Source organism: Petromyzon marinus, chromosome 50, assembly GCF_048934315.1.
Source record: "Petromyzon marinus isolate PM22_M1 ecotype Great Lakes invasive population chromosome 50, UKy_Petmar_22M1.pri1.0, whole genome shotgun sequence".
NCBI lineage: Eukaryota > Metazoa > Chordata > Hyperoartia > Petromyzontiformes > Petromyzontidae > Petromyzon > Petromyzon marinus.
Genome location: NC_133716.1, coordinates 7181258 through 7208912, shown reverse-complemented (window position 1 = coordinate 7208912; position 27655 = coordinate 7181258). Strand labels below are relative to the sequence as shown.

At 48.4% G+C, this 27655-nt stretch overlaps 1 protein-coding gene across 2 annotated transcripts in view; it reads right to left on the bottom strand.

The window, feature by feature from the left end:
- The window catches only part of LOC116953185 (BMP/retinoic acid-inducible neural-specific protein 1-like), a 115553-nt gene that overhangs the window by 5949 nt on the left and 81949 nt on the right, over window positions 1-27655 (bottom strand). For both annotated transcript variants that reach the window (XM_076074841.1, XM_076074842.1), the window contains exons 6-10: window positions 23103-23208; window positions 18249-18485; window positions 10714-10936; window positions 8245-8614; window positions 519-1088 (exon numbers count right to left, since the gene is read on the bottom strand). In XM_076074841.1, coding sequence (XP_075930956.1) covers window positions 519-1088; window positions 8245-8614; window positions 10714-10936; window positions 18249-18485; window positions 23103-23208 — 1506 coding nt within the window. The remainder of the gene's footprint in view (window positions 1-518; window positions 1089-8244; window positions 8615-10713; window positions 10937-18248; window positions 18486-23102; window positions 23209-27655) is intronic.

Below are 27655 nucleotides of genomic sequence, written 5' to 3'. Positions count from 1 at the left end.
CCTATCGCTCGTGCTTTGTAATGGACTCTTGTTCAATAAAAAAAAACGTAAGAAAAATAAGGAGTAGAGTTTTTTCAAGTCATCCAATAAAAATGTAAACGTCAAAGGGAATTGCTAATAAAATGAGCATCGAGCCATTGGTGCTCACCTCCCGTTTACAGCCCTGCAGAGCCAGTGGTGGAAATGTCACATTGCCGTGGTGGGCCCGAGTTTCGCCATAGCACAACCACTGCTGACCTCCGCAACGTTACGTTTTGATGAGATTTCGATCGCAACACAAGCAATCGTCATCAGGTGAGTGCCCGTGCTGCGATCGAAACGTCGTGATCGATTATTTTTCTATCTACGTGACTTTACCGAAAGGCCCAAAGAGAATGGAAAAAGCGTTAACCAGGGCGGCCGCGGGGTGCTCTAAAACCGCGAACCTCCGCAACAAGCGGCGACGGCGCCACCGATCGTCCGCGTCGCCGGCACGGAACGAGGGGGGAGCCGCGCACGCGATCCGCCGTCCCCCGTACCTTCAGGCCTCCCCTGCTGCGCATGTAAATGTGCACCGTCTCGAAGAACGACTTGTAGCGGTTGCCCAGGCTCAGCGTCCAGTTGTGGCACTGCACGACGGTGCCCGGTGGCGGGAAGGCGCCGGCGGCGCCCGAGCCCGTCGCGGGCCCGGCCTCCGGGTGCCGCACCTTCTCCCAGCCGGGGTAGCCGTCCCTCCCGGCCGGCAGCTGCCAGCTCTCTGAGTGGCTGCCGCCGAAGGGGTTCACCGAGACGGTGAGCAGCGGCTCCCCACGCGCCGCGCTGCCGCCCGTTCCGTTTGCGCCGCCGCCGCCGCCGCCGCCGCCGCCGCTGTTGCCGCCCCCGCCCGAACGGCCGGCGCCCGTCTTCGCGTGGCAGACGTGCAGGCTGATGCCCAGCAGCACGTGCAGCGAGGTGGGGCGGTGGCGGTTGCTGCGCAGGCTGATGAGCATGCGGCGGCGGTAGAGCGGGTCGAACCACGAGTCGAGGTGCAGCTCGTTGCTCACGAAGGCTGCGTCCGGGACGACGAGGCGGTGGTCTCGTTTCTGCAGGAGGTACTTGAGCTCCAGGTCCTGCGGAGGTGCGTCGGAGAGTGTCGGTGAGGGTTTAACATCACGCGAACTCCGGGCATCCGCGCAGCAGCAGCGGCTGTTGGCTCGGCCATCGAACAAAGACGGTGGTCACCGCATCGCGCGGCGCTTTCAGATGCGCTTCGGCGGCCGTCTGGAATGCTCTTCCTTCTGATATTGGGAAGGTACAGGAGCTACGCAATTTTAAGTCATCTCGATTGAGAGCTTATTTCTTTAGAACTGCTTGTTGTGCTTAGTTTGTTTTCCTTCCCCCACACCTCCGATTAGCACGGTTGGCTATGTATGGTGCAAAAGAAGTTAAACATACATATATGGGTTGTTATAAAGGGTGCTAAATGGGTGCGGCATGGGCTGGAGAGAGATGGAGTGATGTGGTACGGGGGTATGTGGAGCTGAGTGGATTTGCCAAAGACTGGTACCAGCGGTGTCAAGATCATCCTCTATGGAGGAGGCTCGTGAAGGGCGCTACTGGGCAGTTGGAGCCAGTCGCGCTCCAACAAGAGCAGAGGGCAGAGGAGCGACGCTCACAACAACGAGCGGAGCACCGGGAGGTCATGTGCCATGACCTCCTGTCAGCGAGCCTTTAACACTTCACGTGGCCTTGGAGTGCACCTGGTCTGGCACAAGCGCCGTGGTGACTTAATTCCCACCTAGTGGGAATGGTGGATGTTGTCGGTGGGTGGAGTAATTGGTGGCTGGCCTGAGACCATCAATTCACTCTTTCCAGTTGAGGACTCGGTTTAATCACGGGTGGAGGAAAACCCAGACTCAAATTACACTAATAGCTGATTTACATAAACTTCACAGCATTATAAAGCTGCACTTAACTTGCCCGTTAAAAAAACGAGTTCATTAATCTTTATGTATGGAACCTGCGGAACGATTGTTATACCAGTGGAAGCATCATTGTCATAATTACCTGTGACAATAATACTACCAGCCTGATGGCTCGGCGGGAGGCAGAGCGGTTCGAAATGAGTAGGTTGCAAGTTCAAATCCTGTTTGGGGGTTGACTCATCCCATCATTCTGCCGGGGTCAATAAAATGAGTACCGCTAGGCGGGGAAGTCAACAGTGGTCGTCCTATGGGTAGATCCATCCACACCATAGCAATGTGGAATTTCCACTACTGGCGCTGCAGGGCTGCGAGGAGAGGTGAAGGATGGTAAATGGGATTGAGCACAGGGAAGAGGACGAGAGGTGAGGACATGGAAGGAAGTTGAGAGAGGCAAGATGATGAGGTGGGGCAGGGCTTTTGATGAGATCTACAGACGAGTGTCAACGAGAAGCGGGCAGAGTCGAAGGAGGAGGAGAGGCGAAGTGTGAGAATTAAAGAGGAGGAGGAGGAGGGGGGGGGGCGCATTGACCGACTCTTCCACGCAGGCCAGACGCGGGGAGAGCGGCACACGCTTTAAAACCGGCACGCGCCACCGTCCTGCCGTGATCCACCTGGTTGTACCGCTGGGTTGGACGGCAAGGTGTGGGTGTCTGGGCGAGTGGTTGGACCAAACAACAAAAAAAAGTGACAACCATATTGCGGCCTCCGCCTTGGGGATGCTGTATACGGTTGGAGGGGCTCATCCACCCCCAACACCCCCCCCAACAGTCCCCAGGAATTTGAGAACTCGAGTGTGATTAATTACCCGCACGATGCGCCAGTGCCTGCTATTTAAATTTAGGTCAACGTGTCCCCGGTCCCGGAGGCGACTGTGGATTCATTATTAGTGGGATGCGGTGGGTGGGGGATTGGGAAATTTTGTCCGAAAGCTACGTTCTAAAGCGCAAATAAAATCACGTTGAAAAATGTTTTTTTTTATCTATGAACATATTGGCTTCCTTAGTCTACGAGACCAGGTCAGATATTTCACTTGTTGGTACCACCTGAGGTGGCATAACCTTCGTGGTTTCAATTGCCCTATGTGGCCGATGACGGTGAATTATGCAAAAGCATTTAAAACGAGTGGGCCTATCAAGTAATTCACTCTTATTAGCCATATAGCTACATCGGTACGACTAAAGTTGTTTTTGCCAACTTAAATGGTCCCAATTTCTGCTCTGACTTATGGGCTACACGGATGACCGACGTTACCCACCAGCCACCTGTTCAGGTAGTTCTCTGCGGCGAGTAAAACGATGCCTTTAAAAACAACGGCACTATGCCACTTGCTCCTTGCAAGACTCGGCGGTGAACGGGACCCCCACCCTGCATACTTGCAGCCGTCTCGGAATGAGAAAGAGTTCACATGAGTAATAAAGGCGTCCGAGAGGGTGCTACTGCTTAAGGTCCCACCACCCTCGTGTCAATGGAGCCCTGTCAATGCTGACCAAGGATAATAACAAATGCATACCCCCTGTGTACTATAGGTAGAGAATCATGAAATCATCAATTAAAAATATATTTTTTATGCTCGTGATTCAAACGTCAAAATGCATGTCGAAGAAAAGACGATTTACTGTGAATTCAAATATTACACCAACATTGCGGCTATTGTTTTTTTTTATTTTACCGGGTAAGGCCCACTGAGCTGTATAGCTCTTTTTTTTTTTAAAGCGACCTGGCCACAAATGAAAGCTCAACGAAGTGGCTTACCACGTGGACATTTATAGCAGCCAAATACTCTAAACGGATGTTTCTAAATGCGGAGGGAAAAACCCGAGGGCCCGGAGAAAAATCCACGCGACCACGGGGAGAACGTGCAAACTCCAAGAGTCGGGATCGAACCCACGACCTCCTGTATACCAGGCGAGGGAGATAACATCTCACCACCGAGATGTTAACTCAGGGTAATAGAATAAAAGAGATGGAACAATACACAGATTCCACATACGAGTCTGTACCATTGAGACCAAAAAAAATTACAATTTGCTAATTGAAACATTTATCCAAAATCGTGACAATTCATCATATTGTATAGAGTACAAGAGGTAGTAACGTAATGGGATTGTATTCCACTCTTAAGCTATGACCCACGATTCCACGAGATCAAACATTGATTTTACTGCAACATATTTTTCCATTAATTCTGTTTTGACGCACTGCCTTACAATAATCATAACGAGATTACCGTACTTAGGAAAGAAGGGCATAACAAATGTAACTGATTATACCCTCCACTGACATCTGAGAGCCATTGAAAGGGAAGCACCCCTTTCCTATCAAGAGGCGCATTTGCCTCGGGGAAATGATCGGTTGGGCTGATCGGAGTGACACACACACAAACACATGCACGTGCATACACAAGGCGTGAAGACTTGAGTTGAGCAGCTTCAACACAAAGCACATCCATGCGTTCACCATTCTTTGCTGCACGTTCACAGCGGGGCCGTTTGATGGCACACCACCTGCAGGCGTTAGGCCTCTTATTCTGATGCAACCATTTTGTCAAATTGAGTCGCCATCATTCCATTGATGTGCGTGATGCATTGAGGGGGGGGGGGGGGGTGGAGTTCCCTTCCACAGATTGAATGCCAGAAGCATGTTGATGACCCACGCTTGTTTGCGAAGAGATGTAAAATGCGCAACAAGTGTGATGGTGGTGGTGCTGCTGGCTCTTTGAGGACCCCTCCCACACCCCACCACATTTAGATATATAAAGTCCTCGTGAGGGAAGAGATCTGGACAAGCGAAAGGGACGTAGCGAGGAGACAGAAGAAGAGAGATAGCAGGCGAGGCAGACGTGCAGTGAAACTGACAGATACATAGTCGAGAGACTGAAATAGATGATGCGAGATACAGAAAAATAGGGATCAGGAGGGATTATCCTTTGAATGTTATTTATTCATTTTTCTAAATCCGATAATAATTACACTGCAGCTGATTTATCGCTCGCCCCTATTCCATTCATAAATCCGGGGCTCCCTTGAGCTATTTGGGCGCTCTTACAGTGAGGGAAAAAAGTATTTGATCCCCTGCTGATTTTGTACGTTTGCCCACTGACAAAGAAATGATCAGTCTATAATTTTAATGGTAGGTTTATTTGAACAGTGAGAGACAGATTAACAACAACAAAATCCAGATAAACGCATGTCAAAATGTTATAAATTGATTTGCATTTTAATGAGGGAAATATGTATTTGACCCCCTCTCAATCGGAAAGATTTCTGGCTCCCAGGTGTCTTTTATACAGGTGACGAGCTGAGATTAGGAGCACACTCTTAAAGGGAGTGCGCCTAATCTCAGCTTGTTACCTGTATAAAAGGCACGTGTCCACAGAAGCAATCAATCAATCAGATTCCAAACTCTCCACCATGGCTAAGACCAAAGAGCTCTCCAAGGATGTCAGGGACAAGATTGTAGACCTACACAAGGCTGGAATGGGCTACAAGACCATTGCCAAGCAGCTTGGTGAGAAGGTGACAACAGTTGGTGCGATTATTCGCAAATGGAAGAAACACAAAATAACTGTCAATCTCCCTCGGCCTGGGGCTCCATGCAAGATCTCACCTCGTGGAGTTGCAACGATCATGAAAACGGTGAGGAATCAGCCCAGAACTACACGGGAGGATCTTGTCAATGATCTCAAGGCAGCTAGGACCATAGTCACCAAGAAAACAATTGGTAACACACTACGCCATGAAGGACTGAAATCCTGCAGCGCCCGTAAGGTCGCCCTGCTCAAGAAGGCACATATACATGCCCGTCTGAAGTTTGCCAATGAACATCTGAATGATTCAGAGGACAACTGGGTGAAAGTGTTGTGGTCAGATGAGACCAAAATTGAGCTCTTTGGCATCAACTCAACTCGCCGTGTTTGGAGGTGGAGGAATGCTGCCTATGACCCCAAGAATACCATCCCCACCGTCAAACATGGAGGTGGAAACATTATGCTTTAGGGGTGTTTTTCTGCTAAGGGGACAGGACAACTTCACCGCATCAAAGTGACGATGGACGGGGCCATGTACCGTCAAATCTTGGGTGAGAACCTCGTTCCCTTAGCCAGGGCATTGAAAATGGGTCGTGGATGGGTATTTCAGCATGACAATGACCCAAAACACACGGCCAAGGCAACAAAGGAGTGGCTCAAGAAGAAGCACATTAAGGTCCTGGAGTGGCCTAGCCAGTCTCCAGACCTTAATCCCATAGAAAATCTGTGGAGGGAGCTGAAGGTTCGAGTTGCCAAACGTCAGCCTCGAAACCTTAATGACTTGGAGAAGATCTGCAAAGAGGAGTGGGACAAAATCCCTCCTGAGATGTGTGCAAACCTGGTGGCCAGCTACAAGAAACGTCTGACCTCTGTGATTGCCAACAAGGGTTTTGCCACCAAGTACTAAGTCATGTTTTGCAGAGGGGTCAAATACTTATTTCCCTCATTAAAATGCAAATCAATTTATAACATTTTGACATGGGTTTTTCTGGATTTTGTTGTTGTTATTCTGTCTCTCACTGTTCAAATAAACCTACCATTAAAATTATAGACTGATCATTTCTTCGTCAGTGGGCAAACGTACAAAATCAGCAGGGGATCAAATACTTTTTTTCCCTCACTGTAAAGCGCGACTGCTCGGCTTGCTGCTGCCTAGCGCCAAACTGCGTGTGCCTGGCAAAGCACCTCCTCGGAATGAGACCACGTCGTCAGAAACTGACATACGTACGTCAGTTTCTGTACGTAACTGACGTACGTACAGAAACTGACGTACGTACGTCAGTTTCTCTTCCGATTCCGTTCTGATGATGGGACACATATGTCAACGCCGATGATGTACGCGTCCACCATCAAAGCTAAAACCGGTAGGAAAAGCCAACGTGTTAAACCGTGAGAGAAAAAAAAAAAACTACAACTAACTAACTTTGTCGGTACCGAGGCTCCCACGAGGCCGTGCGGGAGGGCGTGTGCCACAGCTTGGCGCCAGCTACCGTAGAGTGGCGGTCGTGCCGCTACGTTGTCTCGGCGCTGAGGACAATGTCTTTAAAAACAACGGCGCTACGCCTCTCTCAATAAACCTAACGGCGAGCCGCTTGCGCGTTCACGATATTCAGCAGTGAACTAACTGGACACCGCACCGTGCAACTTGCAGACGTCTTGGGAAGGGTTAAAAAAACACACACACACACACGGACGTGGTACGAGCTGCGTTGCGCAGATGGCGCTCGGCATTTTGCCCTCGGGCTGCAGAATCCTAGTCGCATCCCTTCAACCATCTGCACGGCAAATGACATTAACACAGATCCTACATTGCCCCTAATCCGCCCGTGAACACTGGTTCATCATCCGGATTATTTGTGGGGGGGGGGGGGGGGGGGGAAAGAAACAACAACAACAACAACGATCGACCAAGCACCTGCTAATGAACGCCCCCCCCCACCCCCCCCCGCTGTTGGCGGGGGGGGGTGGGGGGGGGCGCGCCTAATTAAACCCGACACATGCCAGCTGTGGACAGTTGCGTTCACACTGAATAAGACTTCGCGGGCAGACGCTCGTAGGGGGAGCACTTGTTGGAAGCGCGCGGACGTGGCCGCGGCTAAGGACGCACGAGCAGCAATGTAGGCGGTCAGGGTGGGCCGTTAGGGCGATAACGTCCGCGGAAGGGAGATCAAGCGGAGCCGCCGATATTCCTGGGCTCGGGGCTACGGTATCCGCCGGATGTTTTGCGATGAACCCTTGTTGCACTCTGGTGCGATCGCTGACACGTGCATTAAACAGCTGTCGATGTTGCGGCGCCTCAGTGCCGAGTTGTTATCTCTCTGGCCTCATATGCAGGAGAGTCGTGGGTGGGTTCAATCCCCGTGTGCTGGTCGCGTGGCGTTATCCCGGGGTCTCTCCGGTTTTGCCCTCCACATTTTAGAATCAACATGCGTTCAGAGTAAAACGGCCGCGACACATTTCCACGCGATTATAAGCCACTTCGTTGAGCTATCATTTGTGGCCGGCTAGGTCGCTTCTGAAAAAAAGATCTACACTTGCTCAGTGGGGGCCTCACCTGGTAGGTAAAAAAAAAAGAACAGTTCACAACGTAAACATTATTCATATTCTTAGCTCTTTCGGTAAAGTCACGTTGAAGGGAAACAATAAAATAATAAAATATATATATAAAACAATAAAAAAATTCTCAAAACGTTTCGACCATAACACAAACGGTCATCATCAGGTGTGTAAAAAAAAAAAATGTGATTCGTGTTCACGAACGCTCCGCCGTCGCACCTGCAGGTCGAGGTCCGACTCGAAGTCGATGAACAGCTCCGTCTCGTCCGGCCGCGCCGCCTGGGGTCTGCACGTCCCGTCGGGCGCCAGCGTGTAGCCGGCGCCGCACCCGCCGCACCGCGTCGCGTTGCCGCGGTCGCACGACGTGCAGCGCGTGCCGGGCCCCGTCCGGCACGGAAGCGGACGCTGGCACACGGCGGGGCCTGGCGAGCCGGCGGGACACACGCACACGCCGGACTCCTCGGAGAAACGGCCGCCACTTCCGCCGGGGCCGCCGGAGCCGCCGGAGCCGCCGCTGGCGACGCCGCTGGCTCCGTGGCCCGAGCAGTAGAGGAGAGATTGGACTCGCTCCAGCCAGACGGACAGCGGCCTGCCAGGCAGCATACGGGGCGGGTGAGCGATGCGCTGTCTCAGGTGTGAAGCTGCTAAACCGGTCCTTCACCCGCGCCTCCGAGCAGCACGGTTGGCTACGTACGGTAGGAAAGAAGTTCTACGTGCGTACATACAACAACAAACCGTTTTTGTTCCACCAGGTAAGGCCCACTGAGCTAAACAGCTCTTTTTCAGAGGCGACCTGGCCACAAATCGAAGTGGCTTATCACGTGGGCATTTACAGCGGTCAAATACTCTAAGCGCGTGATGTTGAATCTAAATGTGGAAAGGAAAAACTTGAGTACCCGGAAAAAAAAAAAAACACGCAACCACGGGGAGAACACGAAGACTCCAAACATACAGCAGGTGTCAGGGTCAGGATCGAACCCACGACCTCCTGTATACCGGGCGAGGTAGTTAACATCTCGCCACACAGTGCACGTGCGCGTGATGACATCACATGATCGGTGACGTTTCCTCGGACCTCTGCTCCCGAGCTGTGAGCAACACGTGATAATGTTGGCACAAAGAGAGTTAATGTCAATCAAATGTGAGGCGTGGATCTCATGTGATTGACATGTTTTCGTAATGCTTGTGTATCTTTAGTTTCATTCATTTAAGATGCTGTTTTGATATATAATTGCTCGCCATTTTCTAAAAGACGCGAAGGCTCCCTACGAAGGAAAAAAAACAGATGCTCTCTAGCACTGCAAAAGTAAATTACTCGAAATAAAAATACATATTGGCTCCGTAACAACGTGCTTAACTAACGTTCTTTGAAATATAACAATGAGCATGCAATTTGGTATCCCCATTCAGGTTAATTACAGTAGTGAATACAATTTAGCCTGCCGTTTAGTTAGTCCTAACATTGCTGTCTCAGTACATCGCACACTTAAAACCAATTTAGAATTATTCAGGTTAAGAGTACATTATTGTTTCATTATCTGGAAGGTTTTATCCGGTGGGGTGACTCAGTGGCAGAGCGAGCGACTTGCAATCGGAAGGTTGAGAGTTCAAATCCTGGTTGGTGGGGGTTGACTTAGCCCATCATCCCTCAATGGTCGATTAAATCAATATAATTTTCTGTGGTCGTCAACAGTGGTTGTCCCTAAGTATAGACTCTACCCCAGCATAGCAATGTGGAATTTCCACCACTTGCTCAGGGCTGTATATAGGAAATGAGCATTGCCGTAATGCTCACTTGAACAGGGAACATTCTGAGTTAAAGCTTTCGTGACTGCAGGGATTCATATTCTTGGTTCTTTCGGTAAAGTCACCACGTAGAAGGGAAACAATTAAATAATAAAAATATAATACAATAAAATTCTCACGACGTTTCGACTGCAACACAAGCAATCGTCATCAGGTGTGAAAACCACAGCAAGAAAATTTTGTTGCTGTTTTAAATTTTTATTATTTTCTTGTTTCCCTTCTACGTGGTGACTTTACCGAAAGAACCAAGAATATGAATCCCTGCAGTCACGAAAGAAAATATTCTTGCTGTGGTTTTCACACCTGATGACGATTGCTTGTGTTGCAGTCGAAACGTCGTGATAATTTTATTGTTTTATATATTTTTTATTTTTTATTGTTTCCCTTCTAGGTGACTTTACCGAAAGAACCAAGAATATGAATCATTCTTTGACTCTGTTTGACCTCAAAGGATTTTCTGCACTGGATTTTCCTGTCCACCTGTTTTTCACAAATAATGATCGCGCTCCGCCAGTGTGATATACTGTAACGCAGTCCATAATTTGATCCCATTTACGCAGTTTGTCTGGCAAAAAAGAAAAAGCTAAATTCGCAAACTTAAGAGGTCAAATTCCGGTCGGAGGTCGACTCACGAGACCATGATTCTCTCCAGGATCGATAAAATAATTACCACTTTGAAAAGAAGTCGACAATGACCATAGCCGTCCGATCACGCGTTTGCAGCCTGTACGGTGTGCTGTTTGACACGTTGTCCGACGTTTCGCTCCACGTGCCGGGAGCTTCTCGAGGAACCGACTCGGGAGAAGCTCCGAGCACGGGGCAGCGAAATGTCGAGCGAAATGTCGAGTGAGTTCCCGGGCAGAAATGTTAACCGACACCGACCTCTCAGCCGGCATCTGCACGGTGGGGTTGCTGTCGCAGGTGCGACTCAGCGAGTAAATCCGTCGCGCCGTGCGCTCCGCCCTGGCGCGGACGCCGGCCGCGTAGACGCGGACGCGGCCGTACTGCAGCTGCAGCTCCCGCTCAGACGCCCACAGCTGGTAGAGCTCGGAGCGCGAGAGGAAGCGGCTCGAGGGCAGGCGGCGCACAAACGCCCGGAACTCCTCTGCGAGCCAGCAAGGGAGGGAGGGGAGGGAGGGGAGGGAGGGAGGGTTAAAGTGGTAGAAAGAGGCTTTGATTAGGTTTTAATTACAATTAAGATACGCGTTGATGGATTCTGTACAATTACTAGAATTTTTTTTTTTATTGGGGCGTTCCTGTAAAAACAATGTGTAAATCACGGCGCGCGATGCCAGGGAGAGGCCGTTATAAGAGGTCTCATTTATATTTTTGAAAAAGCATCCGCCATTCAGAAATCTTTCAGAATCAGAATGCTTATTCATCTTGGCAGAAATCCGATGAGCTATACAGCTCTTTTTCACAGACATCCAGGAGGGGCGGGCCAGAAAGTTACAACAACAAACGGTACAAAAAAAAATACAACAAACAACACATTCAATGTATTTCAAAATAAAAACAATATTGATTAGCAAAGGGTAAAAGCTCAGGTGGCAGGCTTTCAATAGCGTGCTCACACTACCACGACTGGCGGAAGAGCTCCTACTCGCGGCAACTCAAGAGAGCCCTCCCCCCTGGAGTGTATTTTGCCTACTCCTCCACCAACTGCAGCTGCAGGCAAAACTTGAGAGAGGTGAGAGGGGCCGGGGCCACACTTTACCCCACCGCACGCGAACCGCCGAGCGACTAAACTGTGGCTCACCGATTTAGAAGGCTTGGATTTTAACAAACGTTCACCATCGTTTTCGTTGCCACGCCGGGAGATCGAATCGAACCGGCGTCCTCGACGGCATTGCCCGGCGAAGCACAGAATGCGGTGATAACGTGGTAATGCATATTCTTACCGAAAGAGCTAAAAATATGAATTACTGCAGTCACGAAAGCTTTAAATCAAAATTTAACGTGGTAATGGTAGACAGAGAGGTTGATGGGGGGCTTAATATGATTCGGGAGATCCGAAAGCCACACATCTTTGGAGCGTGTCTTTAATTGAAGACACCGCTGAGTGCTGGGCACATTTCTCTTCTGACACTCGAGCCAAACTAAAGATACAAATTTTAGGGAGCCGTATGTACCATTTGAATAAGGTTACTGTTTGGCGGAGGTCAGTCAAAATCCCGTGTATGAGAGGGGGTGGGGGGGGCAGAATACAAAAAAACTCAATTACCACTGCCATCAGTCCTCAATTTAATTCTGGGTGCGTAAATATTTAGTAGGCCGTTTCAAAGGCTGTCACGCAGACTCGGCAAGTGAATATGAGGATGTGGCAAAACTGCGATGATTCGCTCATCTCCGTTCAGTGTTACTTAGACAGCTAGCAGTGGTGCACGTTCCTTGCACTGGCGGCAGGGCTCATCAAATGCCACTAAGTACTCTCTCCTGGAGCCGGAGACCCCTCAATCACGGGACTGCTCTTCATTATTCGCCTTAATTATTTTTAAAAGGGGAAGTGACACATTAACCAAATGTTTCGCTCGCCCGCTTTTGCAAATTATGGCAGGCGTTACTCGAGAGGAAATTCTTCTTGCGGTAGACCACAGAGGCCATTAAAGTGTCGGTGCCAGGCTCGGAGGATCTAAAGGCGCCTTCGGAAGCATGGAAAATTAAATCTTATTGCCCCGCCACCCACAACCCCGCCCATCGGTTCCTGAGACTCCTCGCCAATCCGCCGCCGCTGCAGCCGCTGTATGATTTGAGCGCCAGCGTGTAACTCCTGCAACTCGGGCCACTCAGAGACATTATTACATTTATTAGCAACGAGACACCTGGGCAATTTCCACGGGCATCGCGGGGATACGCGGACACGTTGGTGAGTTATTGGACACTACCAATTTCCTAACGGCATCTTGAACCCTCCAAAGAACCGAGGGAAAGACGGGCTCGGGAAATGTGCCCGAGTTAATTTCATTTAAAGCTGCACAGTCTCAAAGATTGAATGACCGTCCGGTCGCTGAATGGCCACGCGTGATAATGCCATTGATATTCCGCGGCGGTGCTCTGCAAGGCAAACATCGAAGCGTCAGTGGGAAAGGATAAGTCACAAGTGCGGCACTTTCCGCAAATGCAATTTGCTTTCATTGCCGCCCACTCTTTCTCGTCTCAGGGCGTTGATTAATCATCTGAATTGTTCTACATGGGGAAAAAATAAATAAAATGAATAACGGTAACACTTGGTGTGCGCGCGCGCGCGGCAATATCACGATGGAATGAATTTTGACATCACGGTAAATATGCAAAAAATAAAACGCGTATATTTTTTTGTTTTACTTGGCCGTTTAAGAAAACGTGATTCTTGAGCTAACATTACTGGTACAAACGTTGCATTATTGCCAGGAACAAGGGAACCATACGACAAAATAATCGCCGAGGCCTTGCTTTCCCATAAGTCTCGTGAAATGGGGCAACAACAATTAATGAACTGTTTCCAGAGGACATCGATTCTACCTCCCGGCGTGGCAGCTGAAACAGGTAAAAGCTTTATTGCAGCCCTTCCACCCAGTCAACCCAGCAGCGTAAATGGGTTCAACCCGGACAGTCGATCGGCAGATCGCATGTGACGTCTGGCTTGTGTGGAAGAGTAGGCCAATTACCCTCTGAAGGGGCTCTCAAGAGCTCCCTTCTGCCAGCAGAGGCATGAGGAAGCAATTGCAGGGCTGGTTATACAGGAGGTCAAGGGTTCAATCCCAATCCTGACGCCTGTATATTTGGAGTTTGCATGTTCTCCCTGTGGTCATGTGGATTTTTTTCTGAGTCCTCCAGATTTTCTCTCCATATTTAGAAACATGGCGTTTATAATATTTGGTTGCTATAAATGTCCACGTGATGAGCCACGTCGTTGAGTTTGTGGCCACGTCACTACTGAAAAGGAACTATATAGCTCAGTGGGCCTTACCTGGTAAAATAAAAAAAATAGTTTAGTTTCACAATTTACCGTTATCATAACTGTTCAAACAAAAGGGGTTGTAAGGTTACTGACAAACGTTAACTCATAAGCAAAATGAAGAAACACATTTGAAGTAATAGAGTCATATTAAGTTTACAAACCTAAATGCATAGTGAATGAATGTGCAGCCCTTGGTCAATGCACTATTGGACGAATGCTTCCACACGCTGTGTCAGTTATAGGGATGTCTGATCATACTTCACCAGGCTGGTCAGTGCGAGTTGGTGAAGTTGGTGAACCCAGTAATGGTTCAAATATCGCGAGACACTGATTTTAGCCACGACCAGGAATTGCATTTCAGGTCGTCAGGTTCACGGTGCAGCGTGCTAACCACTGTGCCACTGCTCCACACCGGCAGAGTTTATTGAATACAAATGATCAGAATACAAATCATTTATTTATTTGAGAGAAGAAAGGAACGAGGCAACAATATGGACAACTGGTCTTTTGAGATATAGGCTGTATGTCAAACTCGGGTAATATATTTGCTCAAAGAGATTTACACAGGGATATCTCGATTTCTGTCCCGTATATATATGAGGAAGCTGTATTGGTGTTTGAAATAAAAAATGAAAAATATCAATATCAACTGGCTCTTATCACAGCGGTTGTTTATTTGGCACTGATAAAAAAAATGGTCCACATGAAAAATATGTGCGTCTCATCTCTTGCATATCCGACGGCCTTATATTTTCACTCAATATGGTTTTGCGGTCAATGTATCAATTATCTTTTTTAACCGTGCATAACGATCTTGGCGATGAATCACTTGGAGATGCTAATCATTCAATATTGAAGAAGAAAAACCCACGCCAAATGTGCATTATTATTTGTATTTGTACTTGTATCTTGATCTCAATATTGCATTTACTTGCCGTTCAGGTTCCGCCAAAGGATTGTGGCCAACGGCCCTCTAGCCAGGGCCTGTGATGACTTAGACATTTCACTGCCACGAATGTCAACGGCTCCGTTTTCACCAACTCCGACCGCCACTGCACCTCATTACATTTTTCATTGCAAGTTTAATCGCCTCTTATATTAGCCGTGCGGGTGGTGCCGCGATTGGTTCACGCTCGAGACTCCTCATTCCGAGGGTTGCGAGTTAAAATCTCGCGTTGGAGGTTTTGGCCCGGCCTATCATCTCTTCAAGGGTCATGAAAACTTGTATCGCTTTGTGGAACGTCAACGTTGGAGAGGATTTTTTCTGTCAAAATACATTTTTTTGCACTGTGCCCAATGCTCCTTTGAGCATTAAACACCACTTTCATTCAATGGTTTTAAAGTAAAATATGTATGTGTGTGTATATATACTGAAATAAAGGGAGTGGTGTAGCGGTTGGAGCGCTGCGCTACGAACCCGACGACCTGAGTTCGATCCTTGCTCACGGCCAACACCAGTGACGATTATCTGAACCGATCTTGGGCCTCCCCTAGGTCAAACTCAGCCTCAACTGAGTATCTGGTGCGATGTGTAAACATCGCCACTGGGGAGACAAAGGTGGGTGTGTTGCTGGCCATCCACCCCCGAGTGTGCCGTGCCGGCCTTCATAGGTGCTCGCTAACAGCACTTGCCCCAACAGTCTATTAAAGGTTATACCGGGGATCTTTGTCTTAAATACTGTAACGTATTTATTGTCTTAATGGATGCTCCCATGGTGTAACAGTCAATGCGCTGGACTTGCAATCCACATGTCGCTGGTTAGATTCGATCTTCTGGCGCGACAGTTTAAACATCTATCAATCAATCAAGTCAAAACTTTGTTTCTTTAAAGGCACATTTCTTAAAACAGGGAGCCTGTAATACATTATAATTCTTCAATATAAGTTTAAAACCATTGAATTGCAATAATAATTAGGTGAACCTTCAACCACGCATTTGGTTACAAATGTGTTCACCACGTTAGTCGATTCTGTAGTGTCACGTTCGGTGGGCTAAAGTGTGGATACTCTCACCACTTCTAAGATGTCTGACAAGCATGAAAAAGTCAACCAAAATGCCATCGAGAGGGGTCCTCTAAAGCTCTCTTTCGTGGAGGCCCTTATACCAGCAGTGGCCTGAACAAGCAATTGAGGTCGTGTACCTTTCCCATACATTATAGATTTTTGTTAAATATATATTGGTATCCCTAAGCGATGAGTAAAACTTAAGACAGTCTTCTAATGAAGGCTTAGCCTCACCTTAGAAATACAATGCAATACCATAAAGCGCGTCCATACATTTTCAAAATTATTCCTTCAGCTGCGTTGCGTGCAATTCAAACGGAACTCCTGCCATGAGCCCTGCACAGCATCGCACCCACATACCAAACGCTACAGCTATCACATCGCCAATATGCAGTAAAATGAAATTGCTGCTGCTTTGGCCACTTCATTTGCTGAAATCTCCCGCGGTGGCCACGGGGACCGGCAGATGTTTTTTTTTTGTCGGTCATTTTATCAAATTGCCAATAGTTCTTAGTTCCGTTGGGATCCCGTGAGAATTGTTAGTTCTGGCCCTTTCCGTGAAAGTTTATTGAACCCAGCGGGGACTTTGCACATTGTCCCGCACCGTCCTCCTTTTTTTGTTGTGAAATTATTATTAAGTCGCCTCCTGCGCGGTGGTTAGCGCGACAGACAACGGGGTAAACGCTGCGGCGGCCGAGAGCGGGCAAGCAGTTCAATAGCTAGAATAGAAACTGCTCTCCCGCAACAACAAAAAAAAAGCTTAATTTCACCTTTGAAAAAGAAAATACATTTCAGACGCAATACTGTACATTCAATTGGCACCGCTCAATGAGCGACAGGTGAACAAGGAGCCCCTTTTTATTTGTGAGATCCAATTCACCGCGGGCACACAAGACGGGTGGCAGGACCCAGCTGCCAATTTCACCCGTTTGCTCCGAGGGCCTCTCGGAGCTGATGAGAGCCTGGTAGAGTGACAATGCCGCAATTTTTCGCGAACGGTTTGTGCTTCGGTTTGACCTGGCTGTTTCGCGGGACTACAGCACTTGGGACATGGTCAACGCTCACTAGGCGCTCAAAGTAGTCGGTGGTGAGGTCATTTCACGCCACCCTCCGCTGGCATTCAATTCTGTCGCCAGTAAGTGCCTGTCGTCGCGTCCCGAGAACTGACGCGAAGGTAATTTACCACGGATGTCACGATGCAACGCTGTCCTTTTTTCTTTTTTTAAATGAACGGAATGTAAATAAGGCTCAGATGTTTTAAGTGCCGGTCCGTATTCAGAGCGGGGCACAAGAGAGTGGAGGGATAAAGTGTGTGCGATGTGTAGTTTACAGGCGACATTTTACGATGTTTAGGCTCAAAAATAATGCGGAATTCGAAAATGCGTCGTCATGGATGAATGACTTCCCACTCAACTGCAATTTTGCATAGTGTGGCAATAGATGATGTCCACTTGTAATGCGCAACACAGTAATTGCTCGCTCTCGAACAGACAACTACTCACGAGGCACAAATAATCACAGACATCGCCTCCGCAACGAGCGGTTAATGCGCAGACTCTGATTCTTTATTTAGACTCGATGTATGTTAAACTTATTTTGCACCGTACGTAGCCAACCGTGCTAATCGGAGGTGCGGGGGGAGGACCACAAACTAAACACGAAAAGTAGTTTTAAACATTAATTTTCAATCTAGATTTAAAAGGGCATAGCTCCAGTGGCTTCTTAAGGAAGAGCGTTCCAGACGACCACGATAGCACATCTGAAAGCACTCGATGCGGTGACCATCTTTGTTCGATGGCAAGCCAAAAACTCATTCTAGATTTGAAGTTTTCGTGACTGCAATGATCCATACGCTTTGGTTCTTTCGGTAAAGTCACGTAGGTAAAGAAAATAAAAAATAAAAATAAATTAAATCACGACGTTTCGGACACAACACAAGTGTCCGTCATCAGGTGGGACAACCACAGCAAAAAAAAACAGTTGCTGAAGCAGGCAAAAGAGCCACTAGTGACAGGGGGTTATATAGATGAGGGAGGGGGGGGCAGAGCCAAGGATAGCCAAAAGCTGTCACGTGATGGTTTATGCTCCTTTAGGAATCTGTGAAACTATGAAGCTCTTTATCACAAATGTCCAGTAGCGCTTCCCATCCCGCCCCCCTACGCCCCACACCCCCACACCCCGTGCCCCCACACCCCCACACTCCACACCCCCACACTCCACAAGGATAGCCAAAAGCTGTCACGTGATGGTTTATGCTCCTTTAGGAATCTGTGAAACTATGAAGCTCTTTATCACAGATGTCCAGTAGCGCTTCCCATCCCACCCCCCTACGCCCGACACCCCCACACCCCGTGCCCCACACCCTGTGCCCCCGCACCCCCACACTCCACACCCCCACACTCCCACACCCCCACACCCCGTGCCCCCACACCCCCCGCACCGCGCGCACCCCCAGCACCCCACCAGCACCCACCAGAGTTCTCGAATGCCTCGTAGGCCGCCGACCACTTCTGGCGGAGGCGGCGCAGGGTGTCCCGCAGGGCACGCACGTCGGCCTCGGGGCAGTTGCACTCGGGGAAGGCGGCGTGGCAGCGGCACGAGCAGGCGGCGCCGCGGCACTCGAACCAGCCCTGCCCGTCGCACAGCACGTGGCCCAGCGCCGCGCGCACGAAGCGCTCGCGCAGGTACGCCGGCAGGATGCTCTGCATGCCTGCGCGGGGCGGTGGGCGGTGGGGTCAAACGTCGGTGGCGTTTTCGGCGGTCACTTCGGAAACAAAAATAATAAGTTACATTTTGATTTTAAGCTTCCGTGACTGCCGGGATTCATGCTCTTGGTTGTTTCGGTAAGGTCACCAACGTGGAAGGGAAACAATAAAATAATAAAAATATAAAACAATGCGATTTTCACGACGTTTCGACTGCAACACAAGCAATCATCGTCATCATCATCAGGTGTGAAAACCACAACAAGAAAATTTGTTATTTTTATTATTTTATTGTTACCCTTGTACGTGACTTTACCGAAAGAACCAAGAATAATAAAAAAAATAAGTTAATACCTCGGTGGGCTTTGCCTGGTGGGGTGGGGACGGCTTGGTTTTATTCGTGTGCTTTTTGGGTGATTTGTTCGCCTTTGCTGTGCTTTGGGGCTCCTATCGTCTTTTTGTATTGATTGTTGTAACGTTCTTACCCGCCCCGAATGGATATCTGTGATAAAGAGCTTTAGAGCTCGTCGGATTCCTCCAGAATAAGTACATTTTCTGATTCTGATTTTGGGTGGTTCAACCGTTGTGCGTGTACGTGCGCGTGTTGGACTTCTTTCGCACCATACGTAGCCAACTGTGCCAATCGGAGGTGCGAGTTAAAGCCCTGCTCTGGGCGACACCTGAAAAACGCATAGATTGTCCACAGTGCCATGGAAAGGACACTGCCTGACACAGACGCGTGATTCGGTGTTTGTTCACTGGCTGGTTGCATCGCGTTCGGCTTGCCCCGATCAAATGTGGCCCCGAAATAAAATACTAACAATTTGTATTTATAAAGGCGGAAAATAGTTAACAACAGCCACGTGAAGAAGCAGTGAGAAAGACGTTTGAGAATAACTAAAGAGAGAAAACCATTTTAAACGGATACGTTTTCAGTGGTGATTTGGGTGCAGCATCGAAATATCTTACTCGTGCCACTGCTGGCGGAAGGGCCCCCTTATTCAAGAGTAGAGCTCTCGGGAGCCGCTCTAGAACGGCCGTTCTCAACCCATCGGTTGTGGGCCCCTGACTTTCAGGCTGCGGCATGGACACCGTGCAGAGCGAATATTGAATGTTGCACGGGGAGACGTGGACGCCGCTTTGCGGCGGCAAACGCACGGATGCAAGACAACGCGCCAATAGCGATTTTTTGTTGTTGTTTAAGCACCATGATCCCATCTTGACGTATGATATCGTTTCGTACGGTATCGTGAAAATTGATATCCCGGCCACCTTCCCCCCCACCCCACTTAGTGTTGGGCGAAGCGGAGGAAGAGGGGGCGGCCGTAGAGGTGTCGTTATTTATTATTCATCGAACGCCTTTGGAAACGGCGCGGTTCAATTTTGCCACGATCAGCTGCTTTATAATGAGGTCCCGTTCGATGGTTAGCGCCGCTGAGTTACAGCCCTGCCGTGTGGTGCTGTGCATGGGATGCTTGCCTCCCGTGAGCCACGGGCAGAGAGTTTCCCCACTTGAATCTCAGACGTTGCCAATTTGCTCGTTCTGCCCAGTGTGGGCCTTCCCAAAAGGGGTGGCCAGGTACAATACATTATGCAGAAATGTTCTCACTTTAGAAAAAATCCGAGCCACATTGACTGATATTTTGGCCGTCTCTCCCACAACGTGCAATTTCTGAGATGCCGGTTGCTGCAAATGTCGCATTCTGAGATCTATTCAAACTATAACTATTTTTTTTATTTTACCAGGTAAAGCCCACTGAACTATATAGCCCTTTTTCTATAGCGACCTGGTCACAAATGATAGCTCAATGAAGTGGATTTTCACGTGGAAATGTATAGCAGCCAAATGCTCTAAAAGCACGTTTCTAAATGCAGAGGGGAAAACCAGAGGATGCGGAGAAAAATCCACGCGACCACGGGTAGATGATGCATCAGGGTCGGAATCAAACTCCTGTATACCAGGCGAAGTAGTTAACATCTAGCCACCATGGCACCAGATCAGTATTGAGGTGATTCCCTGCCAGTTTCTGCTCACGCCACTCTTGGCAGAAGGGCCTCCACTAGCTGCAGGTTTAGAGAGCCACCCTAGAAGGACATTTGTTGGCCTATTCTTCCTTACTGGCCAGACATTGTGGATGAGGTGGGGGTACCCACCCTTTACCCCTACCACAGACGACCTCCCGATTCGACTGACTGTGTTGCTCCGCGTTTATACTGCGGCTGGTTGCACAGGGACAGCCAGAAGCATTTATAAGAAGCTCACGCTATTGCCTCAATCGCCACGGTGAAAGATCGAATGGAACCGACGACCTATGAATTGCAAGTCGTTGAGTGTGATCGCCATGTACACCACGGCATCATGAGATCAATTGAATGCCCGTAATTTCATAAATGCAGCGAGTGCGTGTGAAAAACAACGAATGAGTGGTTTTGAATTTTCAATCCGTCATTTCGAAGAGTGGCAGCAGTGTCAGCGTCAAGACTGATTTGGTTAATGTGCCTGTCAAAGCCATTACGATGGCACAATTCATGCCAAAAGCCGGCAGTAAAACAAATAGGATACAAAAAAAAAGAAGAAACCAATTGAGCGATAAATATTTAATGATGTCTAAAACGGTCCACTCCTGAACTTCCTGCCGTAATGACGGCTTAATTTTTTTTCTTTCGCGTTAGCAGATGTGCCGAATCACCCTGGGGAAGGTGCTTATACATGCAGGACAAGTGCTGTGCTGACGTGCAAAAGGCACTGGCTTTATCAGCGTTGTGCAGAGAATTTCCGTTTTTTTTTAATTCTATTTATTGCATTTTATTGTATTATTTATTGGATTTCGCCACAGCTCTTAAAGAGACTTCACCGCCGCTGCTGCTGCTGCAGCCGCCGCCACCGCCAGACAAGCACGGAAAGTCCGCCCACGCGACCGCACACGCCTGCGCTGGGTGCATTAACCTATTCAGGTTTCGCGGAACACTCCTGTAGGTGTCATAAATATGCCAGATTAAGTAAATTAATGTCTGGGAGTTGTGAAAACTCAATCAGCTGGATCGGAAACACACGTGGCCCGGGCCGTGCAAATGTGCTCTCGCCAAGCCTGAGAGTGCTTAAGTCTTTAAAGTATGTTATTTATCTACATTTTAAAAGTATAGTGGGTTTTCAATGAAGCGGCTGGTCACTGGCGAAGGTCGTGAATGAGAGTGTCCGTTCGCAGCCACGTATATTGCATCGTTATATATTTATTTAAATCCAGAGGTCTCTGGTTTTCGATTCGATCTCGTGGGCGGCAGTTTAAGCAATGGGGGGCGAGTTTCTTAATTCCTACCCCTCTTGCCTCTTTCCGGCCAGCAGTCGAAAGAGATACACCGCAGTTAGCCCATCGACAAGCCCCCGTGTCGATGGAGTAAAGGGTGGGTACACCCACCTCCTTCAAGACGTCTGGCCAGCGTGAAAGAGTAGGCCAAGTGACTCACTAGAGACTCTCATTCTCGTGGAGGGCCCTTTCACCAGCGGCGGGGTGGGAAAGTAAAAGCAGGACAGCATCGCGACACTTCAATAAAATTGTTTTTTTTTCAATCTTGGCTTTCCCCGTAATTTTAAACTTATATACATCTGGACAGTTAGGCAGTAAATGAGCTGGATTTTTAAAATATATATTCCCGCTTCGAATTCACGTATGGGATTTATGGATTGCCCTAACCGTAATGACTATTCTGGCAAAACAATCTGTTGGGGGGGGGGGGGGGGCAGCAATTTATTCCAAATGCTCTGAAGGCCCCCCGGAATTGCGAACAATAATGGAATGAGAGCAAGTGAGTAAGCCAGGGTTTGGAAGCAATACACCTTGAGATAGGCACACAGGACAGCAGATATTTTGCTCAGCAGACCTTCACGAGGGTTACACGAGAACATAAAAAAAACAGCACCGCAATGGAGCCGCAATCTTTACTCCCTAATAATAGTGGTGCTTTGTGCCAGGAAAGCAGATTTGTTAGCTTTGTGTAAAAAAAATAGCTTTTACTACATATATCGGTTCAAGGATGCAGCGTTTGCACGTTGCGCCAATAGCTTAACTGCGACGGCTTTTCCAATAGCGTGCGGCCACACGGCAGCAAGCCTGAAGCCTGACCCCCACTGATGAGACCCGTGAAGGTCAAAACCAGCCCAGAGTTTGCCTGCTTAAACACAACGCTGCTGCGAAAACACTGCCCAAAACGCCGACGGACTGGATTTTGTTTCATGTGGAGAAACAGACTTTTGCGTGTGTCTGGTCATCAAATCTTCGTAAAACGACTGAGTGCTGTACATTCGCACACACACATGCATACATACATGCATGCATAAAAAGTAAAGTTTAACTCATTGGCTTACTGGTTTTCTACACCGATATTATCCAGCAGGATTTGTTTAGGCGAGCAAACAGTCTCATCAACAGAGGCAGGCTTGTTAAATAAATTATGCTGGCTTGCTGGATGTTATCGGATAGGCAAGACCTCTCCATCCAATTGTTGGGGCTATGTTCAACACAACAACAAAAACATATTGTGGGTTTGTTTATTTATAGTTATTTCCAGATTCATGGTTTAACAACAGCCACAGACGTAACATGATTCCTGGATGGAGCACTCACCAAGAAGCTGTAACTTGTTCTCCGGCGTCTGGATAAGAACCGAACTGACCAGGTCCAGGTTTTCGTAGGAACTGCATCCGAGGGGACCCTTCCTCGTCTCAATCACCTGCGGGCAGAGCAGCAGCGGTCAAAGCCAATCCACCCCTCCCCAAACCCCGTCTTTACCACCGCTTTCCATCAAAGTCAACGACAGGAACACAACGTGAACCACATCCGTACGCTGGCCCCACATTACAAGACCCCTTCCCTGCTGCGGGCTGTTTGGTCAGCTCAGCGGTCATCAAAGCTTCCACCAGGGAGGTAAATATCCCCAGTGGTCAGTGTCCTTATTAGGTCTGAGCCAGGGGACTGCAACAAAATTACACAAGGGGAGTCAATTTTGTTTTCCAATCCGGTAAAAAAAACACACGCAAAAAAAACCTAAGCATTTAAAAAGCCGCCAATGCACGTGAAGAGGAGACGGCGGTCCTTAACGGAGAGGGAAACGTGAATAAAGATTCTGATTCTTCTCTCAACTCATTACACCTCTATCTTTTGTTCACATTTCCCTAACCTTCCTATATTTGTATCTCTGCCTATTGCTCCTCTGTCATTGAGGAGCTTCTGCATTGAAAGAGGTTTGCAGGGTGCCGAAAAATTGTCTGCTTTGGGCCCCAAATGAGCCGCCACCAACTAAGTTACTAACTTTTTATTTCCCCAGGTAAGGCCCACCGAGCTACATAGCTCTTTTTTCTAGGAAGCAACATGGTCATCACAAATGATATCTCAACGAAGTGGCTTAATGTCGCGTTCAAATTTATAGCAGTCAAATACTCTAAACGCATGTGTCTAAATGTTTCCTCCGGGTCCTCCGGGAAACACCGGAGGACCCGGAGAAAAATCCGCCCGACCACGGAGAGAACATGCAAACCTCCAAACATACAAGCGCTGGGGTCGGGATCTAACCCACGGCCTCCTGTATACCGGGCGAGGTAGTCATCTCGCCACGGCAACCAGTGGTGTCAGTGAGCAATGTTCTGGGACATTACCATTGCCACCAATTGTGTTATGAAGTGGATGTCACACACCCTAATGGCTTTGTTCGAAAGACATAGGCTGTTAGTGTGCACGTCAATGCCCTCTGGTGCAGGAGGACCTTCAGCCAGAGTTGGCATGAGCGAGCAATTGCAGGCCTGCGCCATTACCTATTTTACCTTTTACTTAGCGGGAGGGTTTTGAAACGGGTCAGCCCAAGCCTGGGAATTGCTATTTAAGAGCCCCCTTTTCTCACCGGTGAACATTATTCGATTTCATTTGTCTGATGGGGCCCAGCTGGGAATTGTGGTGAATTCGAACGGGGCCAATTTCAAATCTGTTTCTCCCCACGTGCCCGTGGCAAAACTGAAGAGCCTCGCTCTGACCGTTGCGGGGACATGATGGGGGGCGCTTTCAAAGCGTAGCCCCTCCAGTTGCCGCTGCCGCCGCCGCCGCCGCTGCTGCGTTTTGAGCCACGGGAGGCAGCAGAAAAGAAAAAAAACCACCGCGGGAGCTTCGCGTGCGAAACTACAACGAACAGCGAAACGCTCCGCACGTTTAGTCCAAAAACACGGCCCTCAAAAGGAGTCGACGAAAACGCGGTCGTGAAAGTGTTGTTCCGTTACGCGCACAACCGTGGTACGCTTCGTGATTCCGCGTCGGGCCGCGCTGGCGCACCGCTACGGTTACCGGCAGATGTTCGGGGTTCATCCTCGAGTGCCAGCCAGTGTTGCGACAGAGTAAAAACAGTGTGGCTCCAAACCAGCTTGCTGTATGCAAGTATGTACGTTGAACTTCTCTCGCACCGTACACAGCCAACTGTGCCAATCGGAGATGCGGGGGGTAAGTACAACAAATCAAATGCAAAAATCAGTTCGAAAAACAAACATTTAATTTCTATCAGCGTGCATTCGTGATGGACCAGACTCACAAGAGTGTGTGGTAACAAGTGCCCAGACTTGCTTGCTAACGCCACTGCTGCCAGAAGGGCCTCCACTAAAGGGAGCAATGTTGGGCTCCTCTTCAGGGTATTTTGGCCTCGTCTTCCACTCCACGGAAGAGGTGGGAGTACCCACAGTTTACCCCACCCACCCACCCACTCACCGCACGAGACTTGCCCATCGACTGCCTCTGGTGGTACCCATTTACACCTCTGGCCGGACGGAGGAGGTTTGGGGTATTCAAGAAAATTGCCGATTGTTTCGACTGTCACGCGGGGAGGTGGAGTCGAACCGGCGGCCTCTGGATTGCAAGTCCAGCGCGCTAACCAATGCAACCATGGCTGCATCTCGGCGTACACAAGCTAAAAGCAATGCCCCACAGAGGAAAGCCATTACAGCATTATGAAGCCTCTCTTTGACAAAAAAAAAATGTCCGTAATAATGTGTGCTTGGGAAGCAATATATTCCCTTAATTGAGAAACTGGTCTGTAGTGCGTGCCACTGCGGAGCGTGCCACGACACCTTTTTAATTAAATACAGAATCTTAACCCTTCCGCTGATGGCATTATCATCATCGTCATCATCTTCCAGCGCCAGCAATAACGGCTGAGGCAATTTTGCACTTGCATGATGGTCATGAACCTTTGAGAGAGGGCGATCAACGATCGTGTATATTTTGTGTCTGCATTTGTTTGTGTTTGCCTATTCGTCCAAATAGCTGTTTTAGAATAAAAATAAGAGGTCTGTGAGAAGCTATTCGTTGCGCTTTTAGGTACGCGTGCACGCACGTGAGTGCGCATCCGCGCTGGCGAAACTGTGGGCGACATGGTTAGTGCTCCCTGCAGCGGTTTCTTGAGTGTACTTTGCCAGACTGCGAGAAGATTAATAACAGGGCCAATACACTAGGAGAGGTGAAAAAAATGTAATCAAATAAAAATTAACGGCAGGACGTAAATTAAGAGCGTATCATAAAATGGTGGTAATTTCATATGTTGTATTCAAAATGAACAATTATTGGTCAGCTGGGGAACGTAATATCATATTTATCAATGCAAATGTTCAGCATTTCATATTCTCGATGGCGAATTAATCCTTCCAAATGGGCAGACTGCTTACTGCAAAAACGTCAAGTGCCGAACGATATGTGAACATTCCCTGGGAAACCTTACATGTGTAACTGTGTTTTTATATCTACACGTTATCGCTGAGCGATAGCGCGTTTTGTCGCTTGTTGCAAAAGTTTGCGGTGTTTTGAGGCCGGCAGCCAACCCTGGGTAAATACTTTGGGGGCGTTTTCACCATAAAATACTCCGCGCCGTCTGCTCACGCAGCGACCGTTAGAGATCCCGTGACGTCGTTCTAAGCCATTAGAACCCAGGCGTCACGGGGTCTCAATTTCCCCCAACGTGAAAGCTTAACTGCTAATCAAATTAATTTGGTAAAAAAATGACAAAGCAACATTGGCAGGCTGTACTCACCTGTGAAACGTGCGATTAGGCATACACGTGTCTGCTTATTTATTTAACTAGTTATATATCGTGCAACAATTACGTAAAAGATGATTGGGTGTTACGTATAATATCGTTTCGTGTCTAACTAAAACCCATATGTAACTGAGAGGACTTCGATCCCGACACTGATGCCTGTATATTTGGAGTTTGCACGTTCTCCCTGTGTTCGCATGGATTTTTTCTCCGGGTTATCCGGTTTTTGCCTCCACATTTAGAACATGCGTTTCGACCATTTATATTCTTTTGCTGCTATAAATATCCACAATAGTAAGCCACTTTGTTGAGCTATCATTTGTATCCAGGTCGCTTTTGAACAATAAGTTAATACCTCAGTGGGCTTTGTCTGGTATGATCGAGATGGGTCTATTTTTATTGGTATGTGTTTGGGTGATTTGTTGTTGGAACGTTCTTACCCACCCCGACTGGACATCTGATGAAAAAGAGCGTTATAGCTCATCGGATTCCTTCAGTATAAATAAATATTCTTGATTCTAGACAAACATGGCAATTCACCAGGATCGATTTAAGCGAGCCTGACTCTGCTGACGTGGCACCGAACATCAAAACCGTTCAATCATTTTGTTTGTGTTGAACCGAACGCTGCTAAGATTATGCACTCCCAGAAGGCCGTGTGGCTGATGGGACGTGTAGCCATACGTCTCCATGATGACGCTTATGGTTATCTCGCAAAACCAATCGGCTCCGCGATAGCTTCGCGCTATAAGAATGGCGGCGACGCGAAGTGTCCGAACATTTGACGACTGATCATGACGTAAAATTCCCGGGTTTGTTTATTGTTGTAAACTCCCGCGCAAGTGAAGCCGGAGTATTTACTGCAAATGACACAGCGGAGGAAGAACGGTAGCTACAGAAGGTTACCGGTAATTGAATTTGATATTGATCGATCGACTTTATTTCACCAGGTGAGAATAAATTGAGACCAGGAGTCTCTTTAACAAAGGGTGGCCGGGGTCAAACACACGATGACAGCACCGGCGGCACGCATGCGGAGTTCTGATCCTAAACACACAGAGCTGAGAGATCTACGCGAGAAGTTTCCAAATTGCCTTCCTTCAGTAGACACCGA